The sequence below is a fragment of the Nicotiana sylvestris genome, chromosome 6 (genome assembly GCF_000393655.2).
Source record: "Nicotiana sylvestris chromosome 6, ASM39365v2, whole genome shotgun sequence".
NCBI lineage: Eukaryota > Viridiplantae > Streptophyta > Magnoliopsida > Solanales > Solanaceae > Nicotiana > Nicotiana sylvestris.
In genome coordinates, this window is record NC_091062.1 from 50993367 (window position 1) to 51018907 (window position 25541).

General features: G+C 36.3%; 2 protein-coding genes across 2 annotated transcripts; both read right to left on the bottom strand.

Moving 5' to 3' along the window:
• Nucleotides 1-8773: 8773 nt before the first annotated feature.
• On the bottom strand, nt 8774-9714 carry LOC104226745 (uncharacterized). The gene is made up of 4 exons (XM_009778806.2): nt 9453-9714; nt 9263-9312; nt 9096-9180; nt 8774-8989 (listed from the first exon to the last, which is right to left on the bottom strand). Exons 1-4 carry the CDS (start codon nt 9667-9669, stop codon nt 8943-8945), a joined length of 399 nt encoding a protein of 132 aa, XP_009777108.1. The 5' UTR covers nt 9670-9714; the 3' UTR covers nt 8774-8942.
• Nucleotides 9715-23598: 13884 nt separating this feature from the next.
• Nucleotides 23599-24362, bottom strand: LOC104227631 (NADH-ubiquinone oxidoreductase 20.9 kDa subunit). The gene is made up of 2 exons (XM_009779910.2): nt 24061-24362; nt 23599-23967 (listed from the first exon to the last, which is right to left on the bottom strand). Exons 1-2 carry the CDS (start codon nt 24212-24214, stop codon nt 23816-23818), a joined length of 306 nt encoding a protein of 101 aa, XP_009778212.1. The 5' UTR covers nt 24215-24362; the 3' UTR covers nt 23599-23815.
• Between the last annotated feature and the right edge of the window lie 1179 nt (nt 24363-25541).

Sequence of the window (25541 nt, forward strand, 5' to 3'; positions counted from 1 at the left end):
CGTATATGATTGGGGATTGTGACTTGGTCCATCCCGAGTGATAATTATAGTATATTGGCGACTGATTCGCACATTGTATTGATACTTATAATATGTTGGCGACTGATACGCACATGCATTGATGAAATTTGGGCTTAATTCCACGTTTGAGGGCCTTGTGCCGACTTGTAAAATCCTTCGGGGATTAATATTACTGCTTAGCATGATTTGCATATCATTTAATTTCAGTCCAAGATTTTAATTACTGTTTTGCAAACTTAGCCGTAATTCTAAGTGTTGAAAACTCAAATGACATTTTAAATGTATTTCGGGCTGGAAACTTCTATTTTGTAAATGCCCAAGGGGCTTATTATATTATTTTTTGGACTGATTATAAAGTGACTTGAAACAGTGGTAACAATGACACTATATGATATACTTGAAACAGTGGTAACAATGACATTGTATGATATACGTGAAACAGTGGTAACAATGGCACTGTATGATGTAAATTGGTCAGGTAACAATGGGCTGACCGGTCAGATAACAATGACTGACCAAGATATTGCGCTTGGGCTGTAGGAGCCCCTCCGGAGTCCAATGACATTGTATGATATACTTGAAACAGTGGTAACAATGACACTGTATGATGTAAATTGGTCAGGTAACAATGGGCTGACCGGTCAGGTAACAATGACTGACCAAGATATTGAGCTTGGGCTGTAGGAGCCCCTCCGGAGTCTGTACACACCCCCAGTGAGCGCCGTCGACGATAAATAAATATGGATGGCTCGGGCTGCACGCCGCAGTGGGTACTGGAATGTACCATCATATGCATTGCATTGTATTCATGTATTTGTATCTATACTGTTGTTTAGCTGTTCAGTTCCATATGTTGCTGTATATTTGGATTTTAGCTTACTTTGTGTATTTACTAGGTTTTCTTATCTTCGGACTGTAGTTACTTTTATTACTCACTGGGTCGGAGTACTCACATTACTCCCTGCACCATGTGTGCAGATACAGGCAGAGCTGAATTCGCTCCTGAGCGCTGATTCTTTCCAGACCAGGCGGTGACTAGGAGTAACGAGGTAGCTGTTGACGTCCGCAGCCCCGTTTTCTCCCTTATCTTTGTTATTTATGATAAGTCCAGACTTTATAAAATATTAGTAAACTTTGTAGTAGCTCATGACTTGTGACACCCCGATTTCGGGCTGAGTTGGGATGGTTTTCTTTGTTCTATCACGTTAATTTCGCATTGAAGATTATATTGCCCATGATTTAGACTTATTCCTGCTAAGTAATTATAAAGAGATGTATTGTTTTGTTGATTGGCTGGCCTTGTCCTCATGAGAGGCGCCATCACGACCGGGTTGGGATTTTGGGTCGTGACAGACTGTCTGTCCTTTAACATTTAAACATGGAATTAAAAGTTAAGGACTGTCAGTCCATAACTTTTGAACAAGAAATGAAAAGCTAAGGACTGTCTGTCCTTTAATATTTAAACATGTAATTAAAGTTAAGGACTGTCAGTCCTTAACATTTAAACATGGAATTAAAACTTAAGGATTGCTAGTCCTTAACTTTTGAACCAGAAATTAAAAGCTAAGGACTGTCTGTCCTTTAACATTTAAACATGGAATTAAAATTAAAAGTTAAGGACTGTCAGTCCTTAAGTTTTAAACATGGAATTAAAAGTTAAGGACTACCAGTCCTTAACTTTTGAACCAGAAATTAAAAGCTAAGGACTGTCTGTCCTTTAACATTTAAACATGGAATTAAAAGTTAAGGACTGCTAGTCCTTAACATTTAAACATGTATTTAAGAGTTAAGGACTGTCAGTCCTTAACATTTGAACCAGAAATTAAAACATACAATTTGAAACTCAAGCTACAGGACTTTGTATACAGAAGAACAACAACAAAGTGAAGGACATTTTGTCCTTAAGTTTTTTTATTCAATTTGCAAAATGAGGCCAGTAGAATCAAAGTTAAGGACATAGTGTTCTTATTTTTTTGAATTCAATTTCCAAAATGAAGACACTATGTCCGGAATACAGAATTATCATAGGAGGCGGTGTCTATAAATTTATCAATCCAGAAATTCAAAAAAAAATCAAATTCTTATCTAATATATAACCAAATCAATGCAGATCTAAAAAAGTATAACTATAGCGAAATAAAAATTGATAGAAACACATGAAATTACAACTTACTGTTTATCTATGTTGTTTTTTCGGATTAGATTGTTGAATTTTTGAAATCGGGAAGAGAAATGGTGGTTCGTCCTCAGTTGATCGCCGCTGCTGCTGTTGCTCGCTTCTTCTCTTTGTGTAACTGCTGCTTGTGTTGATAGCGTAGGTATAAGTTATACCAGAAGGGTATTTTCGTCCAGTCAGGTATAAGTTTTTTAAAAGGAGTGGCTAAAGTCTAAATACATTGAAAACAGTGGCTTTAAAATAAAAACCACAGCTTTTAGTGGCTATTTGTGCCGTTCGCCCAACGTTAGTGTCATAAATAGGCCAAAAGTATAACGTTAGTTGCATGAATATGGCGACCTTTTAACGGATGGCATAGATAGACCATTTATGTTAGTTGAGTGACATTTTTAGGCCTTTTCCGTTCGAACCATATTACCACCATGTTGCCACGGTGGTGCTTTTAAATTGTCGTGACAAACAAAATGATATTCTACGGCTTTTACCATGACCAACCTAAAATACATGCACCTATTACAGTAAAACACTTTCCCAAAATGGACCGGAATAGAGCACGATTGAAACATTCAAATAGCCGACTCTTACGACCTATTTTGGACATAAATTCCCAAATAATTTTTCAAAAAGCTGATTTGGACCAAGTTCGATATGAATTTTAAAATATATTTGAACATAAATTTTGGGGCAAGTTTTAACATTTTAAAAAGTCTTTTTTTCGACTAGAAAATCTCAAATGGTCATGATTTGGCCCAAAAAGAGGTCTTATGCTAATTTGAGATTTGAAGTTTTAGTTTTCAAAATTTTTCAAAAATTAAATTAATTCTATAAACAAACATATATTTAATTTATTTTTTTGAAAAAAAAATTCCAAAACTTATGGCCAAACGCCTTCTTACTAATTTGGGGGGCATTTTCATATACCGCATTGCAAAATATACGGTCTAAAGTTATACCGCATTGCACAGAATTTTGCAAAGTGTACCCGCTCGGATCTGAAGTTGTTCAATCTTTTCAATGCAACTTCAGAAATTAAATATGAAAGTTCTTCTATCCTTCATATATAATTTCAGAAATTCGAATCTTAAGTACTTCATCTCTTCAATGCAACTTCAAAAATCAAATATGAAGTTCTTCAACTGTTCTTCGAATTTTAACAATTCATCCAATTCCAAAATATACGGTCTAAAGTTAGGCTTGCCAAAGAGAAAATTCCGACAACCATGCCAGCCTTCGAACAAAATATATCTGAAGTTCGGGATTAATATGCCAAACTTCAGACAAATATATTTGAAATGGGACTATCAGGCCAAACTTCAGACAAAAAAATCTGAAGATTGGCACTGTCATATGTGAAGTTTAACTCTGACATGTCTAGTGCTTTCATCTAATTTTATTCTTCACATGAATCTTGCCTTATCGATAATGAACCAAAATTCAAAATACAAAAGCTAAGCAAGGTTCGCAAGGAGCAAAATAAAAAGGGAAAGTTTTGTTTACCCGTAAAACGGTTATACGTGGTTTATAGATAAGTGAATTAATTTGATCCTAAAATAATAGATGAACGAGACAAAAATATAATACTTAGTCTTGGATGGAGACAAAATAGTAAAAAAAGTAATTCTGGTAGTAGGGCTTCTGGGGACAGTAGCAACCGATATCAATAAACAAGAAGATAAAATTATATTGAGCTTTGAATAAAGTGTAGCATATGTTTCTCACATAATTCGTATCCTTTACAATGATAATAGAGCTCACTATTTATAATTGCACCTAAGGAACAAGGTCCTAGGATCAACCTCCTCTTTAATGTCAATTATGAGGGCCATTGAAGAATGTGTAACGGCAGGCAGTGAATGTCATATTCTTTGTAACGGGCCGCGTATTTAATGATGTAGAATATTCCTCATTAGATGCTATCGAGCGGCAGGCATTTATTTCATTTTTATGAGTATCATTCTCTCGGGTAACACACAAGATCGTTGCCTTCGGATTCACCTATCTTCGGCTCCACGTGTCACTTCCTCATACTATCATTTAATATAAACATATATTATCCTATACAGATAGTCCCCCTGCTTTCCGGTGGCATAACTTTGTGTCATTGGGAAGTTGGTAGAAATACCTTTTTTGTCGGAAAATTCACTAACCCCCTCTGAAAAGTTTCTGACGGTTGATTAGACGTACGTCTCTACGTATTTAATGCCCCGAACATGCGTCATCCCATGATTTAGCATCACTTTTCCCAGTTATCGAGGTAATTATGGCCACGATTTTAGCTGCCTATACCTTACTTATACGCATCAACCTCCTTCATTTACACTTCATAATACTCTAAATTTTCTCAAACTTTCTTTGCTCAACTCTTACTCCGTCTTTAACCTTTCTTTAACTTTCTTCTTTGAGAGAAAACCTTCCTTCTGATAAATAATGGAGTTTTCTTCCAAAAACCCTAGTTCTTCAAAGAACAAAGGGAAAGCTGATGATGTTGCTCCTCCTACGGTGAGCACCATCATCCCAAAGAAGCTAGTCACTACCAAAGATTTTGAAGAGAAGTATCATTTTGCTCAGCCTCGTACGCGAGCTATTAGTGTATACCCTTCTTTCAGTATCTCTGCTGTGAAGGAAGACTGCCACTATCAAGATTTGGAAATTGTTGCTCCCTACCTGGCGAAACGGATAACCTTACCCAAGAAGGGTTTTATGTATTTTTACACGTATCCCTTCACTTCGGAAAGTTCTCTTTGAGTGGAGAGCTTGACTCCGTCATCGTGGAGTTCTGCCTCCGCTACCAAGTGTGCTTGACATAAGTAAGTCCTTCTATGTGGAGAAAAATCGCTTGTCTTCGGCGCCTGTGCTAGGAGAGGGAAGAAAAGCTAACCCTAGCTCGAGTGATGAACCTCTATTCCCCCAAGATCTTCCGCGGGGGAATGATAAATTTCAGCAAGTGCGACAACCATGCTCTGCTATCTAGCATGGATGATGACAATGACCATGGGTGGATGGAAGGGTTCATTTCAGTTGCCACCAGTGACATCATCCCGGCCACAGCTCCAGCCTTTCCAGAATTATGGAACCACACTTGCAAGTCTATCATTTTTTTTCTTCTGCTAAAGATCATTCCACATCATTATTGACCCTTCTTCTTTTACTTATTTCAGCGACTCGGTGGGTTCCACCTAGGGTTGAAGGCTTGGACCAATGGGTCCAAAAAAAATTGGATGTTACCATGCCCGAAACCCCCACGTGGAAAGAATTTTCCCTTAAATACGGGTGGAAGCCCAAAATTATGGTAAGTCGAACTTATCTTGTTTTTACCTATTCATATAAGGAAGTTGTTTGACCCTTCTCTCCTATTGAATTCAGGTCTACCCCAAGGCTCAGTTATCGTCCCCGAGAAGGACGTTTTGTCTAATCATGTTGATGCGGCGAGGCTCCTACACAGACATGTATCTCCGGGCCTGATTCTGGTGCGAGTGCTTCTTGCCGGAGTCCCCAACCGGAGAACAAACAACTAAAGAGAAGATGTTCTTTTGCGGTCGAGGAAAACAATAAGAGAGCGAAGAATGTCGCTCCCGAGTCGTCTCCAAAAGTTATGGTGACAAGCCCCCCGCCCGGGCTGACCATAGGCACCGTGATGATTGATGATGATGGAGCATCTAGCAAGGAGGGGAATTCTCTACATAGAAGACGAAGACCTTCCTCAGTTCAACAGACTGCTCAATCTGTTGAGTTAGTTACACAAACCGAGGACGATGCCTCTGGGGGAAGTTTGAGATGGTGCAAAATGCCAACTCCAGCTTCCGGATCCTAGTCGTTATGCCCGATACAGTGAGGCCGAGTATTAGGTCCCTGTCGTCTTCGGTTGACGAGCAACCAACAACCAGCATTGCTCTTGCCGCAGCTACTTCTCATCCTTCAATGTCATCAGCTTCATCTCCTTCTTCACCAACTCTACCATTTTCACCAGCAATTGCTACATTTTCTCCACCGGCCGTAACTGTCTGAGAAGAGGATGTCCCTCTCCCCAGTTCCTAGTTCATGGGAACTTGGGGCAAAATTATGCCGCCCCCTAAGAAAATCCGCAAAAGATGAGGAGTGTTACTCTCTCGATCTCTACCGAATGCACCATGTTGTCTTGCCAGTGGAACTTGCTAACTGTATGAAGCCTTTGGCTTTAGAAAAAGATTGGGAAAAGATACAAGCTCTCTCGGGAGAGTGTTTGTTGAACAATGCCGCAACGGTATATTCTTCGTTCCCTTCGCTATTTCTTCTATATTTGCTATAATAGTAATTTTGAGTTTGCACTTTTTTTTGCAGGCCAATTTTCTTGCTTCCGAGGGCCTCCAAAGGTTGATTCGAGATAAGGAGGAACTTACCTTCGAGTGGGATCAACTTTTGGCCGAGCGGGACCAAACTACTGCTCACCTCTCAGAATCTGAAGTTAAAGCTGTTGAGGTTGTTGTGTTGGAGGCTCGGTTGCAGCAGAGCGAGAAGAAGTAGAGATCCTTAGCCAAGAGATCGCTCCATTGAGGGTTCAATTTGAAGAGGCTAGGGCCAAATGGGCTGGAGTCCATAGTGTCGTTCTTGCTGCATCCGATCACGAGGCTGCCTTCGCTGAAATATTAAATAATTTGGAGGCAGCCTTGAACTCCAAAACTGAAGAGCTTGTTGTCGCCAGGGTGAAGTATGCCCAATTGGAGAAGTATAAGAAGACCATTGAGCATAATGGACTTTTCAGCTCTATTGTCCATGATCTCGATGTCAGCCTCCGGTCTGTTAGATCCGCACGGAAAAATCTTTCTGCCAAGGTCGACCAACTTAAAAAAGATCTCAAGCACCAAGCGGTTTCCCTCGTTGTTGAAAAAACATATGCTATGTACAGCATGAGGAGAAAAAACTTGGAAGTGATCAAGCAGGTGTCATTGGCTTTGATGTCGACATCGCTAACACTTGCGAGCTGGAGTCAACCGCTAAAAGGGGTCTTCCGGCCAGGCCTGATGCTACCGATTCTTCTAGTTTAGGTTCTGAATTCTCGGGAACTGAAAAGGAACCGAAAGGCGATGATGCTAAAGGCCAAAATGATGAAGGCCAAGACATCGAGCCGACGACGGATCTACCCACTTCTCCTTGGGGCGCGGATGCTTCTCTCCCTCCAGGTTCCAAAGATGTAGCAGCTTAATTTTTGATTTCTTTTCCCAACTTTTGTACTTGTGCCATTTGGCACATTCGTTGTAAATAAAAATACTTTTTGCTCAAGTATTGTATAAGTTTTCCTTTCTGCGTACTTTTGTTTAAACATTTACTCAAGTTTGATCTTTGCATCCTTTTTCGTTTAAGTGTTTTGCGCAAGTTTTACTATTTGCATATGATCATGCAAGGCTTTGTGTGTATTTTCCCCGAAAGCGTTTGAAAAACAGGTATACCTTAAATAGGGGGTTCAAACCTAGGTACCTGATAATCTCCTGCTAATATAGGCTGACATCATTTGCTTAAAATCATGTGTACAATTTATATCAAACCAATAAATACACGACATATGTCTTCACAACTATAATTATTACTAAATCATAGTTAATTAATACACACACTCACCTTAATTAATCACTTAATCATGATAAATTAATATGATTTGGTATAAATACCTGGTGAAGGTAATTTTTACGGAAACTTACACAAATGTCCCAAATAAATCTCAATTTACCAACCTCCAGCCATTAGTCATAGACTTAAAACTGGCCAACAAAAATTGAAAAACCAAATAATAGGGTTATTTCTCTCAAATAATCACATGCAAAAATCACCTTCCATATTTTTAAGCGTGATTAGCAATACTAGATACAAAACGGAAAGAAAATTTCATGAATGAGGTAGCAAATAAGGTGATGAAATACAAAAATATATACAATATTCCAAAAATCTAAACAAAAAAGGAACTTATTCAATGGGTATAGTTGAAATTCATTGAAAATATATAGATAAGTCAATATACAAAATTTGAGGAAGATTGGAGGTGATTTGGACTGGTTTTGTATCAAAAAAGTCTTCTGCGACACATGTATCACGCATGTATCTCACACACAGGTTACATGGATATACATGTGATACATAATTGATACAAATATGATACACAAATGATACACAGTGTGATGCACATATCATTTTTTTTATGTTCAGTTTTTACTTCGATTTTTAATTCAAACTACCTCAAAACTTCACCAAATCATCTCAAAACTGACATTCAAGCTCCTTAAGTTGTGTCCAATTTATTCTAATAGAACTCACTCAAAACAAAGCAAAAATTTGATATTTTTTTGCTACAAATAACTAATTGGCTAATATTAGTAATATTTTATCAATTGACCAATTTTAGTAATGAGCTACTTATAAATGGACATAGCTGGTAATTTCCCTAATTTTTACCCGTTAGCACTTAGCAATCAGCGGGGCATAACCTCATAGGGATGGCTGAAAGAAAGGTGGGGGTGGTCATGGATTTATTAATTCATATTTCCTTACTTTTTTTTAAAACTATTAATCAAGAAGAGTTAGTAGTGTTATTCCAGTTTCTAAGGCAGCTTGGTAACTGACTGTATATGTAAATGAATACAAACAGTATACTGGAAAGAACACCAAAGCCAAATTATGCTTGATGTACAAGAAGATCCATGTCGAGAATTTTCTTTTTCCTAGTATAGTACATGTATAGAGTGGATAATCAAACTTGGCGTGAAGCTTCCACAAAGATTTAACCAGTGAAGAATCTTCTCCAAGACTGCCAGGGTAGAAATCCACCTGTTTAATTAATTCATATCAAAGAAAACAAATGAAAACATGTTCGTTCTAGTGCATGTTCATTTGGATTTGAAAAACAGAGTAAGAGTAGTAGGATATATAGTACCACAATCAGGACATCGCTTATAAAACTTGTTGTTCTTGAGAACAAGTCCTGAGCCCCCACATACTTCACATTTCCTTTGTTTCACCTGCCATATTAAAAAGGGACAAGCAATCAGATTTTTGAAAACGAAGCACATATTCAATTGAAACGTAGAACTGGCACTTAACAATTCTCTTGCTGAACTCGATTCCCGCAACCACAAAAGGTGTCACACCGGCTGCAAAAGTCATCCACTAATTCGTTATCCCAGGAAAAACAATAAAGTAGAATAAGAACTAAAAAGGCAATTATAAATAGTAAGTAAATAAATAAAGTGCTTAATCGCAAAATTCAAAAAAAACAGTAGAGTTGTATTACCCAAAGAGCCAACAACAATTTGCCAAGTGATATCTGGGTCTGAAGTAGTAGTAAGTGCTGTAATTTCTTCGGTGGCGGAGGCTTTGATTGACGGCTTCCTTAATTGCTTGTTTCGTTTCATAAGAAGAAAATGTTTGTTTAAGGGAAAGGCCTGAAGATTGAACATTGGTTTGGCATCTGAAATTTTTGAGACCACAGGCCTCAATACTCCCTCCATTGTATTGCAGGGGAAGGTAGGAACGTACAATTGTTATTTGGAATAATAGGCAGGCTACTACTATGTGTGGTGTTTATCAACCACAAAATTGCCTTCTCGCTGAAATGTCTCCACGTTGCCTCACTTTGCTTTGCTTCGTGCTAAAATCAATCATTTCCTAATGGCGCTAACCTTTTTTCTTAAATTGTTTTTTTGCTATTAACTGATTATAAGTAATACCATTTTTTTTTTTTTGGGAAATAAAATGATGACTGATGAGCAGTATTAGATTATGGTTCGATTTAATTTGTCTTAGAAATCTTGAGTGACATTTTATATACACAGTGTTTCTTGATACCTGTCAAATCTATATATATCTATAATTGAGGGGCATTAGCCCGGTGACGTGGCACTCTTCTAAGCCTGGATTTCAAATTATCTTTTTTCTCCATTTTTTCTTATTTCTCCCACCCATTCTTTTTTTAAAAAAAAAAAATTTAATAATGTAGGATTCCAAAAGTCATGTCTCTTGAAAATGAATTCCAAAAGCCATTACAACTGATAACCAACCGTTCCTCCAGAACCCAACGGCCACATTTTAAAAGATCCGTAGCAATTATATAGCAAATGGTACGTAACAGAAAAGATTTTTCATATTTGACTTTAAAATTCATTGGTCATCTTTCAAACATTTTGTCCATCTCTATTGAGTGGATGCATCCTCTCCCCTTTTTAAAAAGTTTGTTCTCCTACCTTCGTTCAAACATGCATTTTTTTACTCCTTTACTTACTTATCCCATTTGAATGGATGTCGGCGTTTGAATTTCAACCTTATGTAGATTACTGTTTTGCATATTTCCAGTCCACATCTTGATTTCTACATATTTTGTTTCTCTCTATCTGATATCTAGAAAATATAAGTATTTTTGGGATTTTTTGTTAATATAGCAGTTGTAGTTGTACTGATTTCACAAATATCCTGCATAAACTTGGTTGTTTTCAGGTTCAGAAGACAAGATTTGAAGCCTGAAATTTGGGCGCAAGGACAGAGAGATCCTTGATATTGTAGCTTTGATCTAGAAAGGCTTTCTCTTATGCGCGGACGTTAGTCAAGTGTAAATTTTACATTTCCCAATTGGCCAGGTTTATATTGGCATCTTCACTTTTCTTAAAAATGATGATATTTTTATTTGTTAAGATTTTTTTTCTATGCTGAGTTTCAAATAATCATTAGAATATGTAACATATGTTATTATGAGGAAGGTAACATCATCTTGGAAAGAGGTAAGTTTTCGTTAAGATCTTTAGTGATGGAGATGCACTGGATGTATACAAAAGAATGTGCATATTTATTTGGAATAGTGTAGTGTTCAGAACTTGAGATTTAAATAGAGAGATATTCACAAATGGTATTTGAGTAGGCTCCTGATAGTGCTAATTTGAACTATTCATGAGCGGTAATATTGATTTTCTCGGTTGAGATTATTTCATAATTGAAATCAGTCATTCGTTAATTGAAATTAGTGGCTGAAATTGGTGTCATGAGGCTCTCTCCTTTCTATATGTTAGCTTCCATTTGAAATTTATCTATTGAAGCTAATATTGTATTTAAATATAAAACAAGTTCAAGTAACTCACCTATTTTTAAAATAAGAAAATGAACTTTTTTTAATAGTATTTTCTCCTCTTTCCATTTTCAGAAATTATTTAATTTATTTAGAAATTATTTAATTTATAATTTCTAATTGAGCAAAAATTAAATATATCTAAACTAGAATAATAAAAGTCTTTGAGTATAATACTTTAAAAAACTATAAATAATTATTAAAAAACGAGATGGTAGAAAATATACGTGTCTAAAAAAGTTGTTTGGGTGAACAGAAAAAATAGATAACAAAGATAATTTTATACCCAATCACTACTTGGAATGTAGACATATTAAGTGAAGTGTGATGAACATTGTGATTGTCTTTGTATGATTTATTTAATTTCTCAGTTTTGAGTTTTCTCCTCTCATTTTAATAGGATACTCAATTATACTAAATTCTGACAGTTAAGCTATGAAGGACTAAAAGCATTGTTTCACGTTTCTCGAAAACAACAGCGTTTCAAACCAAATTTTAAAGTTTCAGTTCATCAACACTATTAGAGTTTAATTTAGTTGCAGCTCTACGAAAAATACCATTTCACTTTTAGCAGACGAGGTCACGCCTTCAACAACAATATCTATAAATGTTGTTTACATATAGTTTAGTGTTATGGAGTTTAGAACATATTAGATTCTTATTATAAACTTGGATTTTGGTATTGCATAGAAGTTCAACTTCCTGGTACTTCTCTTCCTCCAAAACGAGCATTCGACAACAATATCTATAAATGTTGCTTATATATAATTTAGTGATATGAAGTTTAAACTATATTAGATTTTCATTGTAGCCTCAGAAATTGATATTGGATATATAGTCGTTCAACGCTCTTTTGGAGATTTCTGTTGCTTTTGAGAATCAAATATAAAAGGAAAAAAGTATATATAGTATATTGAGTTATACTGGTCCTTCTATGAAAATTAACAGAGTTATTCAGCGTACATGTCCCTTCTCTCTAAGGGAATTACAAAGACATCTGTATACAAAATTTTTATCGCTCATAATGATTTTTATATATTTACTATTCTTACAAGGATGTAATGCAAGTTAACATTAAATAAAAAGATTGATAATATTTGTCAAAAGTTTGATATATGATAAAAACACAAGAATTTACAGTAGTATTTGGTTGAAAGGAAGGCTCATGGTGCTATTCACCCATCGGAATTGATTAGTAAAATTAGACGAGGTGTGCGTCAGCTTCAGTCACACAGAAAGGTGATAAAATTATTATATCTTAGATTTATGGCCTAAATATATTTAATTTTTATTGTAATCAAATTATTAGTCAATTCTATTTTCCCGAAAGCATGAACAGGTTCGACGACACTGTTACTTTAGCCTTTCTATTGTTGTGTCGTCGTGGCTTTTATCTTTTTGTGTTCACTTTAGAGGTTTTGTTTTGATATGACTTATGGTTTAGCTTTTGAAAAATTAAATATCGAAAAGTACCTTAGTATTGGAGCTTTAAAACTTATATGCTTCGACTATCTTTCAAAGCAAAATTAAAAATATTTTTAGTTTTCGCAAAGCTCAATTTAAATTATTTGTAATATTCGAGTACTAAAAAGTATTTCGTGATGAAATAATAATATTTTGTAACCGCGAGAAGCGAGGTCAAATTAACTAATATAATATAAATAGTAAATAAATAAAGTGCATCTTCTCTTTCGGTATGTTGTGGGTCACTTCGGAACCAAAGAGGGTGTATCTTCAATTTTAAATCATCGTATACTATATCGCATCAAAAAGTGTAGCTTAACGAACGATAAAGTTGAACTGAAGAACATGGGACTAGTTAAAAAATCACATTAGAGGCCGGAAGAAAAAAAAACAAATAGACAAGGTACCCGACATTTATTTTTTATATTGTAGAAGATGCAATACCGGATTGAATTTCGAAGTTTCCGCAAGATGGGCTAGATGGAGATACTCGATACTAAGGGGTCATTTGGTAAGATGTGCTAAGGAAATACAAGTATTAGCTTCAGTATATTTAATCCCTTATTTGGTAGTGTTTTTCACCTTATTAGGTAGTGTTTTTCAATATATGCATAACTAATACATTTATTTGTTATATACTTTATTCAGTACTATTCTTATGCATCGTAAACTATGGCATTAACAATACCATAATTTTTAATACATGAATAATATAATAAAACAATAAAAGTAGAAGAACAATATTGCAGAGAAAGAGAGAGAGGAAATTCTTATTGAATTTTGGGATGATTTACAACGGGGTAGGACCCCTCTATTTATAGGGGAGAAAATGACTTAGCCACAAGGTAAAACTCTCTACAAGATAGACATTCACTCTAAATAGAATTCTATTCATAACACTCCCCCTTGAATGCTTACTCGATAAGTAATGTGCCTCATTAAAACCTTAATTAAAATAAAACCCAATGGGAAAAAAAATCTAGAAAAGGAAAAAGAGTACACATATCTAATAATACGCCTTTTGGTTGCCTCGTTAAAAACCTTGCAAGGAAAACCCAGTGGGACAAAACCTTGTAAGGAAAAAAGAGTACAACGCGCATTAACTCCCCCTGATGAGAGCATCAATTCACATCCTTGAGCCTTCGCATCCCAATCTTGTGCACTAGCTTCTTGAAGGTTGACGTCGGTAGAGATTTTGTGAACAAATCAGTCATATTATCACTTGAACGAATCTGCTGCACATTGATATCACCATTCTTTTGAAGATCATGTGTGAAAAATAATTTTGGTGAAATGTGCTTTGTCCTATCTCCTTTTATGAATCCTCCCTTCAATTGAGCTATGCATGCTGCATTGTCTTCATACAAAATCGTGGGTAGTTTGTCACATCTCAAACCACATTTGTCTCGAATAAGATGTATTATAGACCTCAACCACACACACTCTCGACTTGCTTCATGAATAGCAATTATCTCGGCATGATTAGATGAAGTAGCCACAATTGATTGCTTAGTCGATCGCCAAGATATGGCAGTGCCTCCACAGGTAAACACATAACCTGTTTGAGATCGGGTCTTGTGTGGATCGGATAAATACCCAGCATCGGCATAACCAACAAGATCAGGACTGCAATTATTGCCATAAAATAAGCCCATATCGGTAGTCCCTTTTAGATACTGCAATATGTGTTTGATTCCATTCCAGTGTCTCCTTGTGGGAGCAGAGCTATATCTTGCTAAGACGTTAACTGAAAAAGTAATGTGAGGCCTTGTAGTATTGGCAAGATACATTAGTGCACCAATTGCACTAAGATATGGTACTTCAGGACCAAGTAGCTCTTCATTCTCTTCTTGAGGTTGGAATGGATCCTTATTCACATCAAGTGATCGAACAACCATCAGAGTACTTAATGGATGTGCTCCATCCATGTAAAACCGTTTCAATACCTTTTCTATGTAGGTAGATTGATGAACAAAAATTCCGTTTGCCAAATGTTCGATTTGCAAATCAAGACATAATTTTGTCTTTCCGAGATCTTTCATCTCGAATTCCTTCTTTAAATAATCAATTGCCCTTTGGAGTTCTATAGGAGTTCCAATAAGGTTTATATCATCAACATATACGGCAAGTACAACAAATTCCGATGTTGTTTTCTTTATAAAAACACATGGGCAAATGACATCATTTATATAGCCTTCCTTTAATAAATACTCACTAAGACGATTATACCACATTCGTCCTGATTGTTTTAGACCATACAACGATCTTTGCAATTTGATTGAAAACATTTTTCGGGACTTTGAATTATGTGCGTTTGGCATTTTAGATCCATTGGGAACTTTCATGTATATCTCATTATCAAGTGAGCCATAAAGGTAGGCGGTAACCACATCCATTAAATGCATGTCAAGCTTTTATGGACAGCAAAACTAATGAGATAACGGAAAGTTATAGCATCCATAACAGGTGAATATGTCTCTTCATAATCGACACCAGGCCTTTGTGAAAATCCTTGTGCAATAAGGCGTGCCTTATATCTTTGTACCTCATTTTTCTCATTTCTCTTGTGTACAAAGACCCATTTATAGCCAACAGGTTTAACACCATTAGGTGTTTGGACTACAGGCCCAAAAACTTCACGTTTTGCAAGTGAATTCAACTCTGATTGGATTGTTTCTTGCCATTTTGGCCAATCTAGTCTTTGTCGACATTTTCCAACAGATTGAGGTTCAAGATCCTCACTTTCTTGCATAATGCTAGATGCAACATTATATGCAAAGACATAATCCACCACTATATCCACTCGATTCAAATTTGTCTCAATATCGATTGGATTTATTGATAGTTCCTTATTTTCTTGAGTCTCGGGCTCAGTGGTTTCCTCATGATTCTTAGAATTTATTAAATCGTGGATTTCTTCGTAAGATTCTTTCGTAGTGTCATTTTGATCATTTGTTTTCCTTTTTCTAGGATTTCGATCCTTAGAACCTAATGGTCTACCACGTTTTAGGCGTGCTTTTGACTCATTAGCTATGACACTAGAAGATTGTCCAACGGAGACATCAATACGGATTGGAACATTCTCTGCAGGGATATGCGATTTTGTTATCCTTTTCAAATCCGTAAATGCATCTGGCATTTGATTTGCTATTCTCTGCAAATGGATAATCTTTTGCACCTCTCTTTTACAAATAGAGGCACGTGGATCAAGATGAGATAATGATGGATTTTTCCACAAAATTTCCCGTTTGGTTTCACTAACTTCTCCCCCTAATTTTGGGAAAAGTGTCTCATCGAATCGACAGTCTGCAAATCGAGCAGTGAATAAATCCCCCGTTAATGTTTCAAGATAGCGAATAATGGAGGGCGATTCAAACTCAACATATATTCCTAACCTTCTTTGCGGACCATTTTGGTGCGATATGGCGGTGCTACAGGCACATATACTGCGCATCCAAAAATCCTTAAATGGGATATATTAGGTTCATGACCCAAAACTAGTTGCAACGGGGAATATTTATGATAATTTGTCGGTCTGAGACGAACTAGCATTGCTGCATGCAGAATAGCGTGACCCCAAACAGAAGTGGGCAGCCTCGTTTTCATGAGTAACGGTCTTGCTATCAATTGCAGACGTTTAATTAAAGACTCTGCAAGACCATTTTGAGTGTGAACATGAGCTACAGGATGTTTCACTTTCATCCCAATTGATAAGCAATAATCGTTAAATGCTTGGGATGAAAACTCAGCAGCATTATCAAGTCTAATAGGACTTAATTGGATTATCGGGAAATTGTGCCCGTAGTCGAATTATTTGTGCCATTAATTTTGCAAACGCGAGGTTGCGAGATGACAATAGGCACACATGAGACCATCTAGAAGATGCGTCTATTAAGACCATAAAATATCTAAACGACCCACTAGGTGGGTAAATAGGTCCACAAATGTCCCCTTGTATACGTTCCAAAAACGCAGGGGACTCAATTCCAACCTTTGTTGGTGATGGTCTAATAATTAACTTGCCTTGATAACAAGAAGTGCAAGAAAATTCATTATTTAAAAGAATTTTTAAATTCTTTAATGAATGCCCATTTGAGTTTTCTATAATTCGTCTCATCATAATTGATCCAAGGTGTCCCAATCGATCATGCCAAAGTAAAAAAGTATTGGAATCAGTAACCTTTTGGTTTACGATAGAATGTGCCTCAATTGCACTAATTCTTGTCCAATACAGGCCACAAGATAAAGATTGGAACTTCTCAATAACCCTCTTTTGGCCAGAGAAATTCTTGGTAATGATGAGATATTCAAGATTATTCTCATCTATTGTCTCAATATGATATCCATTTCGACGGATATCTTTAAATCTCAACAAGTTCCTCTTGGACTTGGAGGAGAACATTGCATTCTCTATGATAAGTATTGTTCCCTTAGGCAGAGTTATAGTAGCTCTTCCAGAGCCTTCAATTAATTTACTACTACCAGAAATTGTAGTAACATCTGCCTTACACATATTTAAATGAGAGAAATATTTCTTCTCTTTGAATATTGTATGTGTCGTACATAAATCAATTAAACAAATATTTTTACAATTGAACTTTGATCCAAGTTTGCTTTGTGGAATATCCATATTTGCTTCTCATAGGTTGACATACAAAAAGAAATATACGAATAAATATTAGTATTTTCAGAGATAAAAAAAAAAATTCTGTAAGGCACAATCTTTGATTGAACAACTTGATTAGAAAACAAAATTTCTTGAAATTCTTTACAGATTAACATGAAAGGCTTAGATGGTATACAAGGACCAATATATGTTGGTACGGAGTGTGTTTTAGAAGGCATGCACTTTACGGATATGATGCTCTTGAAACAATTGAAGGGGGAGTTGAAGGTTAGACCGTTATGCTCTTAATTAACGAATAATAGTTGTTTTTATTTGTAGTTTAGCACTGATTAGTAGAGATGAAAAGACTAACTTATGTTGCTGCATTACAGTAGCAAACATGGATTCACGCCTGGCTTAAAAATTCGTATAGTGTCAGTTGATTTAAAAACTTTAGCAAATAGTTTCAACTGATAAATTACAACTGATACCGACTACAAATTTTGACCACTATCAAACTTTATTCAATGACAGATTATACTAATTCTACATACTAATTAAAACTACTACTCATGTAAACTACGATAATTACATGATGTATATTTGCTAACTAATACGAATAAGCAAAATAAAATAAAATCAGACTACTTAATCTTCTTTAACCACGGATCCATCACCGATCAAGTAGTCTATTTTCCCCTCAGGGCGCTCAAAGAAGTCTGCCACATCCAAGTGGGTGATGTCAAAATCATTGTCAGAGACAAAATTAGCTTCAGGGTCTTTGTTCTTTAGAGATGCTTGATAAAGCTCAACCAAATGTCTTGGTACACGACAAATATTTGCCCAATGCCATTTTCCACCGCAACAATAACATTCGGTTTCTGAACCATTTGCCTTTGGCTTCTCATCTTTCCCTTTCCACTTTTGGTGGTTATTTTTCTTTGGGGGGTGATTAACACCAGGAAAATTTCTTCCTTGTCCACGGCCACGACCACGACCATGACCATGACCACGAATAGGGCCACGGCCTTTTCCACGCTTAGTATAATGGGAATACACCTCATCCACTTCAGGCAATAGTGTAGACCCAGTGGGTCGATTTTCGTGATTTCTCATGAGCAAGTCGTTATTTCGCTCAGCCACAAGGAGAAGAGAAATCAACTCAGAGTACTTCTTGAAACATTTCTCTCTGTATTGCTGTTGCAAGACTATATTGGAGGCATGAAACGTTGTGAACGTTTTTTCAAGCATATCATAATCAGTGATAGTATCTCCACAAAGTTTCAATTTAGAAGTAATTCTGAACATTGCAGAATTATATTCAGAAACAGACTTAAAGTCTTGGAGCCTCAGATGAGCCCAATCATATCGTGCTTGTGGAAGAGTGACCAACTTTAAGTTGTCATATCTTTCCTTTAAGTCATTCCACAAAACAAATGGATCTTTGACTGTGAGATATTCTATTTTCAACCCTTCATCAAGGTGATGGCGCAAGAAAATCAAGGCCTTAGCACAGTCTTGGGTGGATGCTTTAGTTTTGTCTTTAATGGCGTCTCCAAGACCCATTGCATCTAAATGGATTTCAGCATCCAACACTCATGTCATATAGTTCTTGCCCGAAATTTCAAGGGCAATGAACTTTCTTTTCATAATGTCAGTCATAATTAAAAAGAGGAGAAAAGTTACCTTAATCTTCTCAAAGAGCTTCTTGAGACGGTAGAGTCTCGTACTGATAACGTGTAATAAAACAATAAAAGTAAAAGAACAATATTGCAGAGAAAGAGAGAGGAAATTCTTATTGAATTTTGGGATGATTTACAATGGGGTAGGACCCCTCTATTTATAGGGGGGGGGAGAATGACTTAGTCACAAAGTAAAACTCTCTACAAGATAGACATTCACTCTAAATAGAATTCTATTCATAACAAATAAGCATATATAAAGACAGAATTGCTCTTTCAAAACCTTTTCCAAATCCTTTCCAACACATGTCGAGATTATTTGTCACCAAACAACTTTTTAAAAAAAATTATGCAATGCATGTTATTTTTAATACATCAAACCAAAAGAACCGATAAGAAATAATCTCAGCATAACTAATTCCAATTTTACTAATACCTTATTCAATACTATTCCTATACACCTTACAAACGACCCCTAATACTAATAAGACACATATACCTAACGAAATAGAAGTGGTCAAATGATGGTCCAGATATACTTATTTGATGCTTGTATGGGTGAAAAAATGTAGGTACCCAATGGAATAGTCGAGAACTCGAGATGCACACGAGTAACACCACTGCTATTGTAATGTTTCATTCATGTTAATCTGAGAGCACTTTCAAGTAAGTTTCCCTAATAACTTGAGAGAAATTATAAGTGAACTTCAAATGTTTCCCGAACACACATCGTGTATTGTTCAATTCTACAAACCTGAGACCACAAAGCCTAGACAAGTTATGAATGATGGCACAAGTCTTAGGCAATGACACCAGCAAAATGCAGATTACCTATTCTCCTTACTGCAGGCATAATAACCTATTTCAGTTTAGCATAAAGCTATTCATCACTCTTCTAAAAAGAAAGGTCAAGAAGCTAAGACAACCCAGGGGTGATATGTTAATCGCCATTATCTCGTTCTTCCAGTATCAGTAGCAACACCTTCCCCCAAAAACAAGCAATAAAGATTTCATGCAAGCCACATTCAGTGGTACCAACCAGGCAAAACGAAATTTTGGAAAACAAGGCAGAGCCACACAGGCAATGCTATTTCTCAACCCATACAGAAAAGGAAGCACACATCCACGGAGCAGGTAACCAATTTAAGAACAATAAAACAATCAGATACTAAAAAGAGCAGAGTCCAGAAAGAATTCTAGGGGTATGCTACCAGAATACCATGGCAACCTTAGCAATTATGCTAGTCAAATCACACACACAAAAAAAAAAAGCTGCAAACAACTCAACATAAATATTTAAAAGGCATGGTTCGACATATGAAAGTTACTCCTGCAGTCATGCTGCAACTTTAGCACTTATACCAGTCAAACCACAATAGACCTTCAACCAACAGAACAAATATTTAAGAGGGATTCATCATATAAGTTTCTTCTGGAGTCGTGCTACCCATATTTGATTTCTTGCAACATGAAATACATCAATACGCAGTTTAAAATTTATGATTGTAATATTTAGTTAGCCGACATCATTATTTAAACTGAATAAATCCTTGCTGCAACTTTCGAGCTACATTAGAAGAGTTGGCTTCAAAGCTTTTAAGTCATTAACTTTCAAAGAGTGATTGTCAATGAAGAAAACCTATCCTAACCGTCTCTTCTATATCCAGCACATCTATTTGCGCTCGCTCTAGCTCGATGATCAAGTTTGTAAAGGTTTTTATAGAAAGCTTGTCCTTCAATGAAGTGGCATGGGTATTTTCAAAACATTCGTGTTCTGCAGCACTTCTATTGACACATCTGAAGAAGAGGGCATCAGTATCTTCTTCATTTAGTGCCTTGTCCTAAAAGGAAGGCATTTGAAGTCCTCATCTTAATCTTGCCACCTCCACTATAATTTCAAGATGCAACTAGCAGTCCCACTATTTCACCACTTTTTTCTTATTCACATGTAGGTATATTGCTTCACCAATATATCTTTCCATTCTCTTCCACAAGGTGCACCTTTTGGTTTCCAGTGCCAGTTTTCTGGTTAATCAAGACAATAATAAGATTTGGTTTTTTTTTTCTAAAATAATCGATAAAATTCCAAGGGCCAGTGGTTCCCGGTTCGAAACTCTGTACAACATGGGGCCCCTTCTACCCTTCTCCACATAAATACCAGAATTTTATTTGCACCCGTGATGTGCATCTAACCTACATATCACGTGATGCGCTCTTACTAGTACAACCAAAACCCAGAACCCTTGGGCATACGTACTAGGAAATTTCATCCCTAAAATTGTGTTTTCTTGTCAAATACGACCTTCTGGATAAAGAACTTGCCATCATTCCCCAAACTGCCATTTCCAGCAAATAAGCTCTTTTTTGTTGGAACAGGCAAGGAACGTATATATTATAGAAAAGCTTAGCACTAAGATGGTGCTATGGCAATACAAATATTGTATCAAGATAAACTTGCAATAAGCTTATGAGCTCAAAATACATGGTTCTTTTGTAGTTGTTTCTTCTTCTTTCTTTTTTTTTTTGGGCCGTTTCCCTGATTGAAACATGCTAAAATGAAACCTTTACATGAATAGTTTCTTTCCCGGAAGATTTACACCTTCAGTAATAAATTAACTGAATGATCAACAATGAGGTCCATCGAGAACAGTAGTATTTGTGGTAGCTTTGCCACTTTTTCTGTTTTTGATTCTTGTTAGTTTACATGTGTGTTACAAAAACTTTTATCTTTTGACATTGGATTTAGGTGCACTTTTTTTATATTGATGGGGAATTCCATATACAAGCCGTATATCAATACAAAAATATGGCTCTCTAAGAAAGGCACCCAATCTTCTATACAAACAGGGACCTCATGGTGTGTACCAAAAGGGAACTAGAGATAAAATACTATTCCCTCCGTTTCAATTTATATGATATACTTTCCTTATTAGTCTGTCAAAAAAAAGAATGACACATTTCTATATTTGAAAATAATTTAACTTTAAGCTTACCATTTTACCTTTAATGAAAAGTTTTTATAGTCACGCAAATGTTATCGCCCCCCAATGCTTTCACCCTTTCTGCTTTAAAGACCACAAGTTTCAAAAGTCTTTTTTTCTCCCTTAAACTCTGCACCGAAGCGTGTCATACAAAGCTGAAACGGAGGGAGTATTCCTTAGATTTGCAGATCATTTTCTACTCCTTCAAAAGTTCTCCTAATTCTCTTCCTTAAACTCTGCACCGAAGCGTGTCATACAAAGCTGAAACGGAGGGAGTATTCCTTAGATTTGCAGATCATTTTCTACTCCTTCAAATGTTCTCCTAATTCTCTTCCTTCATACAACCCTTAACGGAGCAACATCTCATGCCCAAGCTATTCTCTTTCTCCCTCAAAAAACCCAGTTGTGTCGTGCTTCCTTTTATGGTCCATGCATCACCCATGGCACTCCAAACCAGCTTAGGACTACCCATCACAACAACATCGCTTCCTGGCAATGCAACAAGAGATGGTCCTACATTTCACCCGAATATTGACGCATAAAGCACAAACTCACATAAGTGATTCTTTTCTTTTTTGGGTTTTCTGTTGTCGGTATAGCACCCCTAGGTCCCAACAACGCTGAAACACTCCTTCTTGGGCGTCATAGGGATCCAATTGTTTGGTGCTCTCTCTCTCTCTACCCCCCCCCCAATCCTCGCAAACTATGGTAGTAAGATTTGATTGTAAACAAGCACCAGATCACCACGCGTCCGGTATATCATTCGCTATGATATGCTTGTAAAGTAGTTCCACCAGCTCCCAATCCTCAGGATTTCTCTTAAACCTCAAATCCAATGAACTTCCACTTCATGTATCCTAAGGATCTATTGTACTGGTCATCTCCCACTGGCATGACTCTGTAAGTGTTAAAAAGGCAATTCTCAATGCACAGCCTTCACACCACTGTTGATTTGCTATTGTCTCCTACCCTGAAAGTGATATGTCAACGATAGTCTCCCCATCCTTTCATAATGCAACTCCACAGTCCATATTCAAATGTAACATTATGTTTTTGGTCCTCCGCCCACTTCCAAAACAATTATTGTACATCTAAAACAATCATTACAGACTAGTATACTATGAAGTTAAAAGAGTAACTTCTCTTATTAAAAAAGTGGAAATGGCTGAAACTAAAGTTAAAAACAGGGAAAAATGCCCTTATGAAACATAGTAAATGATAAAGCTTCAGAAAGGTATGAAAGAGCAGGAGAGAAAAACTTAAATACCAGGCCTAGTCATTATCCAATTTACCAGTATATTCTGGAAAGGTTGCTAGAACAGAATATCCCCCCCCCCCCCCGCGCGCTCAACCATATATATACATACATAGAATAACCCAAACAGGTAAAGTGACTTCTCTAGTACATATTCAAATAGTGGCATAGAAAATGCCCATTATGTAAGACCAAAATGATTCAACTCAATTGAGTTCTCAATTACCTCAGGTCAGTGCTTAACACAGGTTAGGCAAAATAAACAATTTATTTGCACCATAACAAAATGGGTTACTGGAATGCAATCCAACAGTAGAACATCATGTTACACACCATATATTTGGAAAAGGCAACCAATTAGAGAGTCAACCCAAAAGAAGAATTATTCATAATACAATAAGCAAGTGACAGTAGGGCAGCAACTAAAGTCTGATTATTTCATCGAAATCAGTTTCATCAAAAAAATTCAAATCAGAAAGGGCAACTCCCCTCTTACATGGTTTCTCCACCAAGAAACAAATCCAGAAAATCCAAAAACAAAACAAAAAGACAGTTTAGTATTTCCTGTATTTAGCTACCTCTCCTTCATTGGGGAAAAAACCCATGAGTCTTCCAGCTGAATTCTGGTAAGCGTACATGAATCCTCCCATAACCCCAATTAAACCTCCTGTTACCATTGATGGGCCCCTTATCCCTGGCTTTATTCCTACACAAATCAAATGCAAAAATTAAATATAACTAATCAAGAACAACCAAATCGATATGAAAATGTGAATAGAAAATGATTAAAAAAAAGTACCAGAGAGGTAGCCGACAGTGACAGAGATGCCGGCGATAGTAGTAAGGCGAAGGTAATCAAGAGTGTTGAAGTTGGCAACGGTTTTAGTGAAAGGAGGGTTTCGATCTATAACTGGGTATTCGGGCTTTGCCGATGCGGTAATGTCTGTGTTCATCTTTCTTCTTCTTCTCTCTTGGGTTTTGCTATTCTTCGCTCGTCTTCCGTCTTGCTAAATGGGCGAGGGGATTTTGAGATGGGTTTTAAGCTTTTCGGTGGGGAGAGAGCATGAGGGTCTTAACCAAAATGGTCCTTAACTTTTCATCCTTAGGCACAAGCGATTCCTAATTTGTTACTTGTATACTTATGGTCCAATTAACATAAGGATTTAAATTTTTCCTATATATATTAGGACAATATTTACTCGATTTAGCTAGGTTTATTCTATTTCCAAAAAGTAACTAAATTTTATTTATAATATATATATAAATTCAGGCAAAAGCTACAATATATATACATTTTTTTGTCGTATAGAATTCTATCAAAAGCTACAATATAAAGTTTTTGTTGTACATAATTTGGTCAAACACATACAACTTGTATACACCTTGCATACAATCATGTTCGTTATATTTATTTTGTATGTTATTTGGTCAACAATGCCTTTTTAATATTCGAAAACGATCAATTTTACCCTCTGTTATACTATTCGGCCATAAATACTCTAATGTCATAAAAGTGGCTCAAATATACCCTTCATATGTTGGGCTTTCCAAGGTGAAAGCTCAATCCTAAGTAGCACTGGCATTTTGACTAGGTGGACACCATATAGCATGTCACCTCATCGCCAACCCAAGTTACACCCTTTTCCTACAGTTCTTCCACCACTAACACCTCCTCCCCTTCCGCCACCACTTTCACAATCAATATTACCATGACCACCACCATTTTTATTGGTGTTCAAAAAAGCTGTCATTTTAATTCCATTTCATAATTAGTAATGTAGAGATTTTTTTTCCCTTGTAATTCCATTTCAATTCTAACCCATTTTCAAACAATTTTGAGTACCCTCTGTTGTATATTTTTCTTTTGTGGGGATATATTTAGAGTGTACATATCCTTCAGATTAGTGTTTAACCATAAAATGGTATATTTGAATTTATACGTGGTTTCTAGACAAGTAAATTAGTTCGATCCTGAAATAATAAAATAATTAAAGAAATACGGAATATTTAGCCTTGAAATGAAGATAAAATAGCAGAAACAATAATTCTGGGAGAAGGGCTTTGGGGCACCACAACAATGAAATCAAGGAGTAAGAAGATAAAATTGTATAAAGCTTTGAATCGATTATAGCATAAGTTTGCTAGAAATTCGTGTCATTTACAATGATAACAAAGCTCACTATTTATAGTTGCGCCTAGGGAACAAGGTCCTAGGATCTTGCTCTTCTTTAATGTCAATTATGAGGGCCATTGAAAAATGTGTACCGGTGAGCATAAATG